A 17054-nucleotide genomic window follows, 5' to 3' on the forward strand; every position below is an offset into this window, starting at 1 on the left:
AAGAATAAATCTTGCATTGTAATATTTATGATGGAAGAGAGAATTTGGTAGACAAATCAAGCAAGTAATAAGCCATGTGCTCCTGAGGCTAGTCCTATTCAGGATGTAAGGCAGATGTTGAGTGAGATTATTGTGGGATTAAATGAGTGAATACACAGCAAGTACTTGATATCATGTCGTCGTCATCGTTATCTGGACTTTTGGGGTTTGTGTTGTTTGCCTTTTGGGAGTTTTCAAGCTCATGAATCAAAACATGGTTTTCCTCTTGCGCTTTTAGTCACCATACAATTCTTTCCGAGTGCTTCTGAGTCACACACCATCCAACAGAAGTGGGGACAAGGCACACAGAAGTGCCACTGGTCCCACAAAGCTGTCCAGAAAATTATTCAAAAAACAAGAAACCTAGGCAGCACCCATGCTGTCCTGATATAGGTACCAGCACCACCCTCACCAGTCAGCCAGTCCACATCTGCACTATTTCCAGAATTTGAAGATTTGTTCATAAGCACAGGGGTACCGAGTTGAGTGGACCAATGTGTGGATGTTTGAACCATTTACTCATTATTTAGGCTCAGACTTTATTAAAAGTCTCAGAAGGAGGAGACAAAGCTCTTTTAAAACTTGGAAGATTTAACTGGAAAGTCTCGTTAGAATCTTACTACTGTGAATTTTCAGCTCCCAGGTTTTCTGGATCCCAAGAGTAATATTTGATTCTGACTCTGGGAATGTTGAACAAAACAAGCCAATGGATTCTGAACGTGGCATCTGCCTTCCATTTTTCAAATTCATAAGAGCATCTCTCCCTCCTGTCACATGAATAGAGCAGCAGCTGCTGACTCAAGAGCGCCGGGAAAAGGGTGATTGTCTTTCACTTGGCGTAGACACCCCTGAGGACAAGACTACTGAGTTAATAATCGATTTCACTCCCCTGCAGGCTCTTCCCTGCCCACAGCTCATTCGTGAGGGCAGTAGGAAGGGCGGGCACTCTGGATTCATTTACAGTCCCTGTTTCCTTGAATAATTCTGAGTGAGGAGGACAGAAGGCGGCAAACAGAGTCAGTGAGACAGCTCAAATGTCGCCTGGGTGTTGCATCACTTAGACATAAAATATCAACCCTAAATGCCAGGCTGTTCTGTGTCTGTGGATGCCCCGAAACCCTCCTTCCACCCTGCGCTGACCTAGCCCGAATGCTGACTCAGCCTTTAATCCATGTTCTCTTTTCTTCTGCAGCCCCTGAATACGTTGTTCATGCACCTCTTTGTGGCCGTGGATGAGTATTCTGTTGGCTGTTGCAAAGAGATTCTTCGGTGAGTGGATATGGCCGTGCAGTGGTGAACATGAAAGAGACTGTGTGGATAGTTTTGAAATATTTTTTAAAAGACATGAAATTCTTTGGGGTGTTTAATTTGCTTGTAATTTGTGGCCATATTAAAATATTTACTTTGAATAGCAATGATATTTCTGAAAGAAGATAGTTCTTTGAATCTATTGTCCATTCTGCACGCTGTTATCATTTGAGGCAAACAGGTAGTGCAGTAATTTAAAGAAATGGATTTAGGGTGAGGGGAGTAGGAGAAGAATTAAGTGTCGCAAGCTTGGACATTTCTAAAAACTGCTTTTCTTCATCTTATCTTTAGAAATGTTTATTAACATGACAGACTTCAAAGCATCCTGAATAATAGGATGCATGGAAAATGACCAGCAGGGCTACCGAGTCATGGCGATGTGTCTCTGACAGCCTGTGACAGCCTGCACAGACATTTGGGGGTGGTGGTCACAGCTTTCAAGTCACTTTGTAATGTCACACCAGACCGTCCAGATGCCAGGTCAAAGGTTAATATTAGCAGAAATCTGGTGTGCCATATGAACATGGCACCCTTTATTCTCTCTGCCTCCATTGGACAGATAGAAAAGGGGCCCTTTAGAACCCAAGGAAAAGTAGAGAAGAAAAAGAAATTGCCTTGAGGCTCTTCTTGCCATTGCAGGTGGGGAGCAAAGGAGCCCATGTGGATTTAGGAACACCTCACCTTTTTAGCGACAGCATTTGTCTTCATAAAGTGCCAGCTGATGGGATTGCTTTGTTATTAACACTGCCCCACCCTCTCTTTCCTCACCAGAACCGTGTATAAGGCAGTGCCAGAGCTGCACTTCATATTTCTCATCGTGCCATCCTACATGAGCCTAGGTAAGGCCCTCCCAACCACCTGTGGTCCCCAGTAGCAAACATTGAAAATTCACTCCCAGAATGGTGCTTTGGGGCATGAGAAATGAGAATGGTCTCCACGTCCTCAATGTATCATGTGCATATTTTATTAGAACAGTTAAAGCACAATTTACAATGGAAAATACATTTTGTTCTGACATCCCAAATTTATTTCTTGATAAATAAGGACATGTTTCTTTATTTCTGTGATTTAGGCTCAACTCTCATAACTGTTTTTGACCAAGTGGGGAACATGCCGTGTCTGACATATGAGGAAGACTTTGCAGTGCATGTATGTCACAGGCACAGCCACTATCCTCAGCTGCATGTTCGCAAAGCCAGGTACAGTTGGAGTCATGCCTTGTGTGACCTAAGCTTCACTGGGACAGTCATCTTCCCAAGACTCTTTAAACTACCAATGCTAAGTGACTATAACTTAGATCAAAATTTTTTACAATACCCGTAAGCATTACTTCATTTGGATATCTTTATGGTTCCCCTTAATGACATTATTTGCAGGACTATCTGATGATACTCATTTGGTTCTATCTGGCTATAACATTATGCATTGACTCCTTAGGGGTTTCTGAAAACACACAATCCTAGGTCCCACACCAGTAAGATAACTTTCAAATAAAATAAGCTTAAAAATGAACCTGCCTATTCAGTTTTCCTGGTAAAACCCACCTATTTTCCGACATTCAGTGGATAACGATGCCGTTGACCCCAAAGAGGGGTTTTCCAAATTGAAAGTCTCTACCATTCAGGTGCCCTAAGTCCAGCAGTCTTAGGGAGATGGCTGTGGCAGTGTTTTCCAAAGATGGCTGCCACACTACCTTCCACCCTGCAGGCTCCTCTTTGATGTGACCTTGCCACTCCTCTCTTCAAGCCTTGGGCGCTCCATCCTCTCTTCCTGAAGCTGGATGGGTTGTGACTGCTTTGACCAGTAGACCGTGGCCAAAGGAATGCTCTGGGACTTGTGAGGCTGGGAAGCTTCTGCCTGGCTCTCTCTGGATGCTTGCTCTGGAGGAAGCCAGCCATATGTAAGAAGTCTGGAGAAGCCACGTGTTCACAAGGGGAGGAGTGGTTGACAGCCCCAGCTGGGCTCCCGCTGACAGTTAGCTTCCACTGCCCGCTGTGTGAGTGAGCCATTGTGGATGCCCAGCCCAGGTGAGCCCCATATATCTACAGCACAGCTGACATCTGATTGCAGCCACATGAGAGACCCCAAGTGTGGATGCCCAGCTGAGCCCTGCCAGAGTTCTGACTCACAAAACCATGAGCAATGTAGAGTGGCTGTTTAGAAATAAGAGTGCATTATGAAATCATCTCACAGAGGTGGTTGCTTGGCTTATCAGTGAAGAATAAATTGTATCTTTTGGGATCAGCCATTGCTGTGTTTGAGGAATGCTGACTTTCTTTAGAAAAGTATTTTAAAAGTTTTAAAAACTTTATAAAAGTAAGAGCCTATGATTTACCAGGCACGTAGCAGTAGTATGGCATCGTTGTTAAGAGTTTGTAACGCTGGCATCAGGTAGATCTGGATTCTGATCTTGGCCCTCCTGCTCACCAGGTGGGTTAACTTACAAAAGGAACGTGACCTCTGCGGGGGTGTAAGTTCCCTCTGTCAGTGGGTGTAAGCGTATTGTGTACAGCCCAAGATTGTGATGATTGTGAGCTAATGAACATCAAGCACTTAGCACACTTCCTGCCACATGTAAGGGCCCAAGAAATATTAAATATTATTATGACAAAGGGGCTTAGAGTTAAGTGGTGGGGAGAGACTCATCTTCAGTTAACTGTCATGTTGGTAGCTGAGAAGCGGGATGCACAGAGAGAGATGAAGACAGCTTCATTACAACTGCTCCTCCGCCCAAAAACACCCCTCTGAATGTCCATCGACCAGTTAATATTGTTTACCCTTATAAACTGTGGTACATCCATACAGTGGATGCTACTCAGCAATTCAGTGGAATGAACCATTTACATATAGTAGCATGAATCAATCTCAGAAGGTTTATGCTGAGTGAAGGCAGACTTAGAAACAAAAAGCATATACAGTACTGCTGATTACACTTTTGTGATATACAAAATGGGTGAAAAGCATCCACAGAGATGGGAATCAGATAGAGATAGAAACCAAGATCATGGAGATCATGACGCAGGCTGGAATTCTAGCAGCGACAGGTCACAGAGATCCAGGTTGTTGACAACAAGAGTCAAACTCTGTAAAATGTTTGAAGAGATTTATTCTGAGTCAAATACAAGTGACCAGGGCTTTGACACAGCCCCAGGAGGTCCTGAGAACATGTGCCTGAAGTGGTTGGGCTACAGCTTGGTTTTATACATTTTAGGGAGATATAAGACACAGATCAATAAATGTAAGATGTGCATTGGTTCAATCTGGAAAGACAGGACAACTCAAAGCACGGAAGAGCCTTCCAGGTCATAGGTGGATTCAAAGATTTTCTGATTGGCAGTTGATTGAAAGGGTTTATCTAAAGCCCTGGAATCAATATGAGGGAGTGTCTGGGTTAAGACGGGTTGTGGAGACCAAGGTTCTTATTGTGCAGATGAGGCCTCCAGGTAGCAGGCTTTAGAGAGAATAGATTGTAAATATTTTTTATCAGACTTAAAAATATGCCCAACTCTTAGTTAATTCTCTCTTGGATCAGGAAAAATGCCTGGAAAGGGAAGGGGATTCACCACAGAATGTAGAATTTTCTCAGAAGAGACAGCTTTGCAGGGCCATTTCAAAGTATATCAAAGAAATATATTTTGGGGTAAAACACTTCAATTTATTTCAGGGCCTACCCTGCTGTCATGTTTGTATCTTATTCCTACAGAGTCTGTTCTGTCATTCTTAAGGTCTCTGTTTTCATGTTAATCCTGGTCAAATGTGCCTAAATTCCAAAGGGAAAGTATAGTGAGTCATGACCGACCACCCAATCCCATCATGCGCTGAACTGGTATTTCAGGTTTATGTTAGAATACCCTTGGCTGAGAGGAGGAGTCCATTCCATTGGTTTGGGGGAACTTAGAATTTTATTTTTGGTTTACATGGTAGGGAAAGGATCAGGTCAGGTGCATAGATACAGAGAGACATGTTAGAGAGTAGCGCTTGGCTACCAGTTGGATGGAGGAGTTGAGGGATGAGGAGTTTATGGTAATTCAGGGTTTTGAAGTTTAGGGGAAATGGTGCTTTCATTAACTGAAAGTAGAAATAATAGATTTAAATGGACAGGAGAAGGTAGGAAATAGAAACAGGGAGAAGCCAGGTTTGAGATACACGTTTGTGAGTTGTCAGTTTGTCGGTAAGTGGGAAGATCATGAAACGAAGGAGATTGTCTTGCTGAGGGGGAGATTGTACAGTGAAAAAGCACAGGACCAGGGCAGAACTTTGAAAGATGAAAATGAGCTATGAATAATAAAAAAGAAAACTAGAAGAGAGGGAGAGGAACACAGAAGAAATTAAGACTCATAAAGTGGCAAAAGATGCAGGGAAATGAAATTATTTAAGTAAAAGAGAAGGCATTAGATTTGGCAATTTAAAAAGGCACAGATAGGATGAATAAAACTGATACTTCCAGCCAAACTGACCAAGAAAAAAGACAAATTGCCAGTATCAGGAATGAAAAAGGTGGTATCACTACAGATCCTACAGGCGTTAAAAGATTAATATGGGGACACTACAGATAACTCAATGTCGATAAATCCAACAATTTAGATAAAAATGGGCCAACTCCTTTAAAAACACAAATTACCAAAACTCATTTAAGAAAAAATAGGTAACTTGGATGCTTCCGTATCTATTAAAGAAAAATCAAATGAACTTTGGATGAGAGGAAGGGGGCCCTCCTGCCCAGACATTGGCCTCTCCCCAACCCACAGCCTGATTTGCTCTTTTTCTCCTCTTTTTTTCTTGTTCTTCATGACTCTGAACTCTGCCTTCCTCAGGACCTAGTCCTCAGTTTTCTCTCAAGCTCATGCCTTTGGCTCCTCTGTGCCAACCTTGCCACTCAGTAACCAGTGCCCTACTTCTGAACTCTTGGTTTGGGGTGTGGTCTTGTCACTCCTTGAAGGGCAGAGTTTCACAGAGGAGGCCAAATTGCAGTGAGCGGAATAAATGGGAGGTAAGGAAGTGAAAACAAAGGAATAGTCACTGCTATTTTTTTTTCCTTTTTGCTGGAGAAAGTCACTGCTCTTTAGAGAAGTTTTGTGTTGAAGGGAAGCAGAGAGAGGGAGGCCAGAAACCTACGTGCAGATGCTGAACATTATGCAAACAGTGTAATGTGATCCCGTTTTTCCTATCCACGTGGAGCATTTTATTGGCATTCTGAGAGCAGGGCAGCATGTCTCTTAACGAAGTTCACCAAGAAGCAGATTAACTTCAGATACATATTATCTACCTAATTTAGTTTGAGAGAAGAAAATTCCTCATATAAAATGATCTTTCATTACTCTTTTTATTAATAGCTAAATAATCCTCTCTTTATAAAACCCTTTGATAATGATACAAATACTAATGCAAGCCAAAGGCAGTCTGAAGAAATGGAATTTTGTGTGTGAAATGACATTTTTAATTGGTTCTCTCACGCCTTTCAAATTTTTATTCTTGATTTATAAAGTGTCTCTTGTTAGTGTCAGTGGAGGCAAATAGACCCTACTGTCCTTCAGGAAATTATATTTTTTAAAGAAATATTACCTTCAAAGTATTTACAAGTAGGCAGTTTTTAAATTACAAGAATCTCCACAAATTAATTACTTAGGATCTTGTAAGTAGTGTAACAATTGTTATGCTTTTATCTTCATTTTAAAATCTCTCATTTTTTTATGCCATTCACTAATTATTTTGGGAGATGGGTTTATTTAATAAAATGAATTCTAGTTTCAAATCATAAAACTCTTAAAAGTAAAACTTATTCTTTCATTTTTCTATGTATGTAACTATACACACACAAGTATAGTGGCATACATGCACTCTCTCTCTCTACATATATACATATATATATCTCCATGATCATATGTTCTGTTAATTATATTTTTCACTTAACATAGCATCTCATCATTTATCATCTTTAGAGATCAATTTCATTCTTTTCTGATGGCTGCCTGGTCCATGACGGCCTGACCATCGTGTAGCTCTAATACAATTCATTTAGCTATTGCTTATTTATGGAAATTTAATTTGTTTCCTGTAAAAAATTTACCACTTTTTCTATAAAAAATAATACAGTAGTAAACAGCATTGTACATATATCATCCAGCATTCATATATAGTAGTGTACAGTAGATAACTAGATATGGAATTTGGGGTAGGAAATACCCAGATGTTTGCACATGCTAAGATTTAAAAATAGATGCCACCAAATTATTCAATGTAAATATCATATCCATTTATATTCTGACCAAATAGAGTTCTGTTTCCTTACATCTTCATCAGTGCTGAGTATTTTCAGTTATTAAAACTGTTCCCCGGCCGGGCGCAGTGGTTCACGCCTGTAATCCCAGCACTTTGGGAGGCTGAGGCAGGCAGATCATGAAGTCAAGAGATTGAGACCGTCTTGGCCAACATGGTGAAACCCTGTCTCTTCTAAAAATACAAAAATTAACTGGGCATGGTGGCATGCATCTGTAGTCCCAGCTACTCAGGAGGCTGAGGCAGGAGAATCTCTCGAACCTGGGAGGCGGAGGTTGCAGTGATCCGAGATCGTGCCATTGTACTCCAGCCTGACGACAGAGCAAGACTCTGTCTCAAAAAAAAAAAAAAAAAAAAAAAGGTTCCCGATCTGTTAGGCCAAAATAGTATTTTGTTGCTTTAAATTGCATTTGTCTAAATCTGTGAGAGTTTGAGTGCCATTTTACAGGTTCCATTTTAAATGAATAAAATACTTGAATTTAAAGTAACTTCCAATTAAGCTATCATCCTACTGGATGATTAAACATGTTCCTACAAAGTAGGCAATTCTAGACAATTCCAAAGGATTGGGCAGGGGATAGATATGAGTTACTTGCAACTGACAAAGGCAAATTTCTAAAAGTATTTTCTTAAATTTTAGTCAGGATACCCAATTTGTATCTTGGGAATTATCATTTTCTGGAGGTATGTAGGGCTTAAGTACTTTCAACTTAGTTATTCAGCAAGGGATTATTGTAATAGAAAACTTGTATATAAATCCAGCACTGAAAATGACATGTATAGAAGCAGCCCATTCAAAAATTCCCTATTCCTTTCACTTTTTAGTAAGGTATTGTCTCTTAATTTACTCACTAATACCCTACTTGTCACTCAGGATGCAGGGTGCAGGAGAAAAGGTGTGGGATGTGCTCAGCCCAGTGCCTGGCTCCCAGTAAGCATTTGGTAACAGATGGTTATGGTTTGGTCTCCCTTTCTCCCTCCTTTCCTACCCCCTTTCCTTCTTTTCTTCCTTTTTTCTCTTGAAAACTTGAGTGTTATGGACTATAACCTTCAGTGGACAAGGTTCACAAAACTTGAAATAAACCTGGATACCTTAACCTGAGGTCTTGCACATACAGCCCCTGATGGTGTGCCCAGAGAAAATCTGAAAGAAGCAAAACACAAGAGGAATGATAGCAAAGAGGTGACAGTGGGTACTTTGCAGTGAGGAAGGGATGTTTATTAGAAGATAAGTGGACAGTAGTGAATTCATATGGAAACGGTGACAGTATGGCAGTCAGTGCCTTTGCCTGCAGAAGGTAGAGAGTGTGGCACATTTTAGAAAGCCCTCTATCCACATGTTCAGATTCGAGTTTCGATACTTGCAGGCACAGAATTTCATGTATCTGGAGAATGCAGTTGTGTGGACTACCTCCCTCCTTAACAACGCTAGAAAAATGGAGACTTTACAGAACATCAAACGGGCGTGGCTGTGTGCCTCTTAGGTGGCCTCCTTTCTCTTATTTCCCTCACATGTATTTTTTGACATCCGTTTCAACGATAGTTACTTGCACTGATAGTTAATGGTGAAGAACACAATTCATAAGACACGAAACCAGTGAAGGGTTTGGGGATGTAATTATCTTTCAGCCATTTGGCTAGTGACACATTCAAAACCAATGAATTAACACTGTAATCCCCTGTCCCGTTTCTTTGATATACCCATGTGGAAAATTATGCTGTAATCTGCCCATCTACTTAGACAGTAATTAGTGAAGTTACTGTTCTGTACTTTTCATACTATCTGAAATAAAGCATAGCTACTTCTGGACACACCTTTAAAATCTACAGTGGGCTTAATTAATCATCCATGGTGGATTTGAGATGTTTTCAGATTTAGAAACTACTGCCATGCTCTTTTTCTGGGGGAAAACCTGTCTTTTTCAAGTCCTCCTGGGGCTGGGAGGAAACTTGGCCAAGGAAAGGATAATGTGCTTTCAAACAATGTTGTGAAATAACTGGTTTCCTTAGTGGAGTATTGCTTGTTTGTTGATAACAATGGTTGATTAAATTGGCTCAACCTTGTTGCTTTTTAAAATAGATGAAAAATCACTAATCATCAGGGAAATGCAAATTAAACCACAGTGAGATACTGCCTTATTCCTGCAAGAATGGCCATAATTTAAAAGTCAAAAAACAGCAGATGTTGGCATGGATGTGGTGAAAAAGAATACTTTTACACTGCTGGTGGGAATGTAAATTAGTACAACCACTATGGAAAACAGTGTGGAGATTCCTTAAAGAACTAAAAGTAGAGCTACCACTCGATCCAGCAATCCCGCTACTGGGAATCTACCCAAAGGAAAATAAGTTATTATAAGAAAAAGATACATGTACACACACGTTTATAGCAGCACAATTTACAATTGCAAGGATATGGAACCAACCTAAGTGCCCATCGACCAATGAGTGAATAAAGAAAATGTGATATTTATACACCATGGAATACTACTCAGCCATAAAAAGGAACAAAATAATGTCTTTTGTAGCACCTTGGATGAAGCTGGAGGCCATTATTCTAAGTGAAGTAACTCAGGAATGGAAAACCAAATACCGCATGTTCTCACTTGTAAGTGGGAGCTAAGCTATGAGGACACAAAGGCATACAGAGTGACATAGTGGACTGTGAGGTCTGGGGAGGGGGAGGTTCGGAGGGGGTGAGGAATAAAATCCAACCTGTTGGGTACAGTGTACACTGCTCAGGTGATGGGTGCACTAAAATCTCAGAATTCACTACTAAGGAACTCATCCATTTGACTAAAAACCACCTGTATTCCCAAAACTATTGAAATTAAAAGAAATAAAATAGATGAAAAAAATATTCTTTAAGATTTAAGATTGGTGGTTTGTAATTACAGACTTTTAACTCTTAAGGCAATCATTTTAATGAAGCATTTAATCGTCTCATGTCATGCTTTTTAGAAATCCACTTAAACTTGACTTCTGAGCAATTTCATATGAATAAACATTCTGATGTTTGTTATGAATATCCTAAAGCATTCCAAAAGAAGGGGTAGAGCAATTACAGATTTCCCCCAACAATCTTCATGAGTAAGACTGGTAAGTGACCAGCAAGTCGACCTTGGTTAACGATTCAGCTGGAGCCATACTAGCCCAGGATGGACGTTTAGATCAGATGTGCTTTGAAAAGCACATGACAAATTTGAGCTTAAAACCCTTCATAATTTTTAAAATCATGACATTTTCCAAGGACTAGAAGCTAAATGACTCCAAAACCCATTTGGAAGTTCTACAGTGGAATACTATATGGAGTTTAGAAATGATAGATTTGATTTTCTTAAAGAAGACCACTAGAGGTCACAAGAGATCTTGAAAAGAAAAAAAGTTGCTTGGTTTTGCATACCTGAAGTAAAAGAAAAATCTAGTTGGCGCCGATCTTAGGTTCCCCTACCCCATGTTGAGACGGTGTTCATGGTAAAAAGTTGGCTTAACTAGAACACACTGCATTCTCTATCACTACCACTAAATTAGATTTTCTATGACTTGTTTTCTTAATTCACTGGTTTCTTAAAATACACACACACACAGGCACCCCCACACACCCCCACACAGGTTTGAAGAAATATATTTATGGTGTTTGAAGTGACAACATTGAGTTTTACATTTTACAACTGTACATTTTAAAGTCCAGCTTTAAACACAAATCCTCTCTGGATATGGAGAATATCATCAGACAGGAACGAGGAGGCTGTGCCAGGATTCTGGATGCGGAGGTGGCCTGTTGCTGCTGCTGCTGCTGCTGCTGTCACTCCAGTCCTTAAGTGTGAGCTTTCCATCTATGCATTCGCAGTGGTTTCTGTGCTGGCAGGGAAGTGATGCACACCTCTCAGACTCGAGGGAAGCAGGCCTACAGGTTTTCCTCTGAGGCCGTAATCATGTAGTGCAGCAGCCAGGCTGTGGAGGTGATGAAGCAGTCTCAGGATCTGCCTGTCACCCAGAGACCCATCAGCCTGCAAGGGAGAGTTCTGCATGTTCTGGATGTCGCGGTGCTCCTAGCAAGCCCAGCTAACTGACTGGTGGAAGTGCTGAGGGAGTTTGTCCTCACTTCTCCCCACCTTCCAGGAAGCCAGTGAGAGCTACCGGCTCATTTCTAGCTGTGGACTTAGAAGACACCCATTTCCCAAGTAGGGTGTCCTGAAAGGGGGTTGATTTCCTTAAGGTGTGGGTTCAACTCCATTTCACATGGCACAGTTTTCAGAGTCCGATGGAAATCTGGGTGTCTGAGAGACTGATGAGTCTTTATGAGGTGGACCTTTTGTTTCCTCTAGGGAAGTTAAAATAAAATATTGTATAACTGATGACATTAACAAGCACATTGCTGCCCCCTCCAAGACACATTCTGAATGGAAGATATAAAGTAACTTTGCTCTTCACTCAGAGAATTGTACTATTTCCATTGCACTCTGTTGATCTATAAACTCTGCATCTTCATCACCACTGGAACACTGCGGCATGTCAACGCCAGGGCACATGACGCTGCCGTGCCAAATGCACAGTGGCTCTCCTTGCATCCTGACTTTGACAGGCAGCGCTCGTTGCCTCAGAACAGTCATGTTGAAACATTTGACTACATGCGTTGTTTTCCATAGCTGGGGTGTTTTGTTTCTGTGGGGCTGGACTTTGTCATATGCCATTTGAGACTATGTGAGGCTGATGTCATACTTTATCATTAGCACTTGGGCTGATGCAAGATCATAAATTATCAATTACCCCAAGGAATGCATTTAGCAGAACAAGTTTCTCTTTATCCATTTTGGGAAAGGGCTTAAGAGGGAGCCTCTTCAGAACTCCAAGATTTGGATATTTTTCTATTTTTCCCAGAAGAATTCGTGTTGAGGTATGATTATGGATAACTTTGTTAATGGGCTGCTGAGGTTCATGAGCAGGCCTAGGGCTCTGGGTCTTTTGGAACCTTTATTCCTGATGTTTATAGCTATAGAGTAATATTTCTGTGTCCATCGTATATATAAAAGTCTATGGTGCACAGTTGATTGTGTGTGATTGCTGTCTTCATTCACTTAAATGATTAGGTTATTGAATTATTTTTCCATTATTTAAAATGTCTGTTAATAAATATTGATGCAACCTTTTATTTTTGGCAAAACGTTTGAAAATGGATTTGTTGACTACTCTCTCCTAGAATTTTTTACAAATTATTTTTAGCCAATATCATCGAGGACTCTTTTTACAGAGAAAAGCCACCACCTCTTATTAGCAACGCCCTTTTGTCAGGTTAAGTGGGGAAGTGAGTTGTTCCTGGAATGTTCTAGGCTTTTTCTGCCAAGGTTCTGAGGGCTCACGTGGAAAACAACACTTGCTAAGGACTTAGTGTGCCCCAGAGAGCAGGCTTTAGTGCGTCATTTGTATCTTGCAGCTATTCTTGTCCCTACCTGTTTTTTGTACATGAGAAAACCAAGGCTTAGCGTTGAAGTGACTTTGTCAGTTTCTTTTTTTTTTTTAATTTTATTATTATTATACTTTAAGTTTTAGGGTACGTGGCCACAATGTGCAGGTTTGTTACATATGTATACATGTGCCATGTTGGTGTGCTGCACCCATTAACTCGTCATTTAGCTTTAGGTATATCTCCTAAAGCTATCCCTACCGCCTCCCCCCACCCCACAACAGTCTCCGGACTGTGATGTTCTGCTTCCTGTGTCCATGTGTTCTCATTGTTCAGTTCCCACCTATGAGTGAGAACATGCAGTGTTTGGTTTTTTGTCCTTGCGATAGTTTGCTGAGAATGATGGTTTCCAGCTTCATCCATGTCCCTACAAAGGACATGAACTCATCATTTTTTTATGGACTTTGCCAGTTTCTTAGTCAGTAGAGTCAGAAGGCTAAGTAGAGGGGCTGTGATGCCACCAGCATGGGACCATAGGTTCAGACTGCCCAGACACTGCCCCTTGGGTGTAAAAATTCTGCCCTTCACTGCTGTCAGTGTAAATGGGACCCTTGGCAAGGTCTCAGCACAAGATAAGGGCCCAGTTCACGTTGGCTATTGCTACTGGGCTACATGCTGAAGAACTGCTACAGAATTCCTTCTATGTCCCTAAAGAGCATTTTCCCTGGTTGGGAAGATGCCACACCTTGGCCATAAGAATTAGCACCAGAACTGGACAATATATATCCAGTGATGATCCCATCATTGGGTTCCTGGGAAGGGAAGTTGGGAGAGAAGAGTCACTGGAGGATGTAGGGTGGAGATGAGCTTTGGAGGATGCTGGAATTGGGGATAGGCAAGGGGGTCAAAGCACTGGCTGGAAATAGAGTGGGAAGGAGGGAAGATGGTGAAGTCTCCTTCTAGAGACAATAAGTAAATCAACTTGTGTTATTATTTGGTGACTAGGGTGGAAAGATGGAGGCAAAGAATTTTGTGCCCATCCAAGAAACAGTGGAGAGCTTGCAAATGTGGAGTTTTTAAAAAATAATTTCAACTTTTATTTTAGATTTAGGGGGTACATGTGCAGGTTTGTTACCTGGTTATATTGCATGATGCTGAGATTTGGGGTACAACTGATCCCATCACCCAGGTACTGAGCATAGTACTCAACAGTTTTTCAACCCATACCCTGCTCCTTCTCTCCCCTCCCTAGAAGTCCCCAGTGTTTTTCGTTGCCATCTTTATGTCCATGAGTGCCCATTGTTTAGCTCCTACTTATAAGTGAAAACATGCAGTATTCGTTTTTTTGTTCTTGCGTTAATTCACTCAGGGTAATGACCTTCAGCTGCAACCATGTTGCTGCGAAGGACGTGATTTCATTATTTCTTATGGCTGCATGTAAAAGTTTTAAAGTAAGACGAAGAAAGCAGGGTTTCAAGAAGATTAGTGATGGTGGATGGAATAACAGAGTTTCTCCTTACAGTAGTCAGTGAGAAGTGCGTGCAATGATTCAAGCTTCTGTAGTAAGAAACTGTCTTATTCCATCCACTGACTGTAGAAGTTCTGCGTTCTTTTTGGTTTCTCCTGCCTAAGTAATAATGATAATAACAATAACATTGCACATGACCTTTTTTTAACATTTGCTGTTTTTATGACAGATGCACACACAGTAACATAGAGAGGTAAAGTACCCAAGGTCACAGCTGGGCAGAAGCAGGATCCAGACCCAGGCAGCCTGGCTCCCCTGCTCAGGCTGTGACCACTATGCTGTATCATTTTTTTTTTCTAATCTTTTCAAGAGCACCATAAGACTTAATGCATTTATGGTGGCGCCTCAGTCCACTGGGCCACAGGTGAGCACAGATAATGCTCAGTGATCACACGCAGAAATAGATGGACAAGTGATCAAGGCCTACCTTTTGTAAATGATTGCAGGGCTGAAATAGCTTGAAAAATGACTGCAGCATCAGTAGTACAGTCATACCCATTCAAAAAATGGTTGACATTTGTTTGTTTCTGGCTCCCTGTTTTAGCCTCATCACTAGAAATTCCTGCTGATGCCCTTGCATGATGGAATAAGACTATTTGGTGGTGATGACATCAGGGCCAGGTTGACAGTTTTAAAAAACAAAGGATCTGGTTGCCTGGATAAGGACCCTTTGCTGTCTCTCCTTCCAGAGAGTTTTGACAAGAGGTGTATTAGTCCATTCTCACACTGCTATAAGGACATACCTGAGACTAGACTATAAAGGAAAGAGGTTTAATTGACTCACAGTTCTGCAGCGCTGGGGAGGCATCAGGAAACTTACAATCACGGTGGAAGGGGAAGCAAACACGTCTTTCTTCACAAGGCAACAGGAAAGAACAATGAGAGCTGAGTGAAAGGGGAAGCCCCTTATAAAACCATCATATCTCCTGAGAACCTTCTCACTATCATGAGAATAGCATGGGGGAAACTGTCCCCATGATTCAATTACCTCCCACCAGCTTCCTCTCATGACATGTGGGGATTATGGGAACTACAATTCAAAATGAGATTTGGGTGGGGACACAGCCAAACCATATCAAGAGGTTAACAAGAAGATTCAACCTGTGGAGTCATGGTGATGGTCCCTCCCATCCCGAGTTGTCATATTCTGTGTGTCATCTTTCCTCCTTGTACCACGGTCTTGTTGGCTGGCTTCCTCCTTCCCTCTGAAGTTTTGTAGACCAGAGACCTGGTTTTTCAACTGTGTAGTTCTTCCGTCAAAATACTTACTGTTTTTAATGAAAAACCAGCATCATTTCAACCGTTACACTTGTGTCAGCAGAGGCAAAGGTTTCATCCTGGGAGCAGGGTGAAGATTTTCATCCAGAGTGCGTGCGGTCATCCAGTTTAAAGCATTTAGACTTAGGAAGTACAGCTGTGACTGGATCAGAGGATTCGTTCCTGCAGGGGGCAGGAGGAATGGTGGCAGGGCTGGCAGGACGATAACCTCTGGCCCCTAGCCAAGGACTCCCCTCTCAACTCTTTTGCTTCCAGCTACAAATGTTCAAAAGAAGAGTCAAAATAAAGGAAGATTTTTGAAGTGCATTGTCAGCTTAGCAGAGTGTGAAGGCAGGGCTTAAGTCACTAGACCAGAGCTCATATCACGGCTCTGCTGCCAACTATTTCTGTCATCTCAGGCAAAGCATTTCCTCATCCCCATGGATCTTGCTCTCCTCCCTCTGCAAAGTGAAAATGGCAGTGCCACCCTCCTGGGATCGCTATGAGAAACACAGTAGCAGAAATCATCTGGATAAAGCCCTGAGCTTTATATATATATATACTGATCTCTCAGTAGATGGAGCTGCTATTAACGTCAAAGAGAACATAGTAGAAGATAAAATGGGATGATGAAGATGGTAGCATAGTAAAGCTAGGGGGAGGAAATAGACATTAGTAGCCAAAGCAGATATACTAGAAAAAAATAACACAATGCTGAAACATTTTTACAGGAAGAGTATCAGAAAAAAAAAAAAGTATAAGAACATCCCACACAGGTAAAAAAGAGCACTAAACTTACCCAAGAATGTGCTAAAAAGAAAAAAGGAGCGTTAAATCCTGCAGCAAGATGGAATGCAGGAGCTAGCCTCCCCAAGCTGCAATAAATCTGGTTTTTGTTCCCACCTGCCACTGCCCCCTGTCCCAGACTAGTTGTCGAGGTCTCTGTAGAGGGTCCTGAGAATGGAAGCGGAGTGGATGTCCCCAGGAGGGTGAGCAGTGCTCCATCACTTCACCAGCCTTCCCCTCCATGGCAAATGCAGAGGCATCTCAGGAATAAGGGATGCCATGGGCCAGTGTTTGAAAAATGCATAAACAAGGTTAAATATTCTTTACTGTAGTGCTTCTCAGAGTCTTTAATATATAACTGTGAAACAGGAAGGGACTTATAATGGTTATTGTTTTTAGGCATTGGAATTCTTTGGGCTGGGAGTATGCTCGGGACAATATCATAGTGGTGTTTCT

At 41.5% G+C, this 17054-nt stretch overlaps 1 protein-coding gene across 1 annotated transcript in view; it reads left to right on the forward strand.

Moving 5' to 3' along the window:
• The window catches only part of CFAP61 (cilia and flagella associated protein 61), a 313628-nt gene that overhangs the window by 20473 nt on the left and 276101 nt on the right, over positions 1-17054 (forward strand). The window contains exons 4-6 of the mRNA XM_063659455.1: positions 1232-1308; positions 2119-2186; positions 2420-2546. Of these exons, the coding sequence (XP_063515525.1) occupies positions 1232-1308; positions 2119-2186; positions 2420-2546 (272 nt within the window). The remainder of the gene's footprint in view (positions 1-1231; positions 1309-2118; positions 2187-2419; positions 2547-17054) is intronic.

The sequence above is a fragment of the Pongo pygmaeus genome, chromosome 21 (genome assembly GCF_028885625.2).
Source record: "Pongo pygmaeus isolate AG05252 chromosome 21, NHGRI_mPonPyg2-v2.0_pri, whole genome shotgun sequence".
Lineage (NCBI taxonomy): Eukaryota > Metazoa > Chordata > Mammalia > Primates > Hominidae > Pongo > Pongo pygmaeus.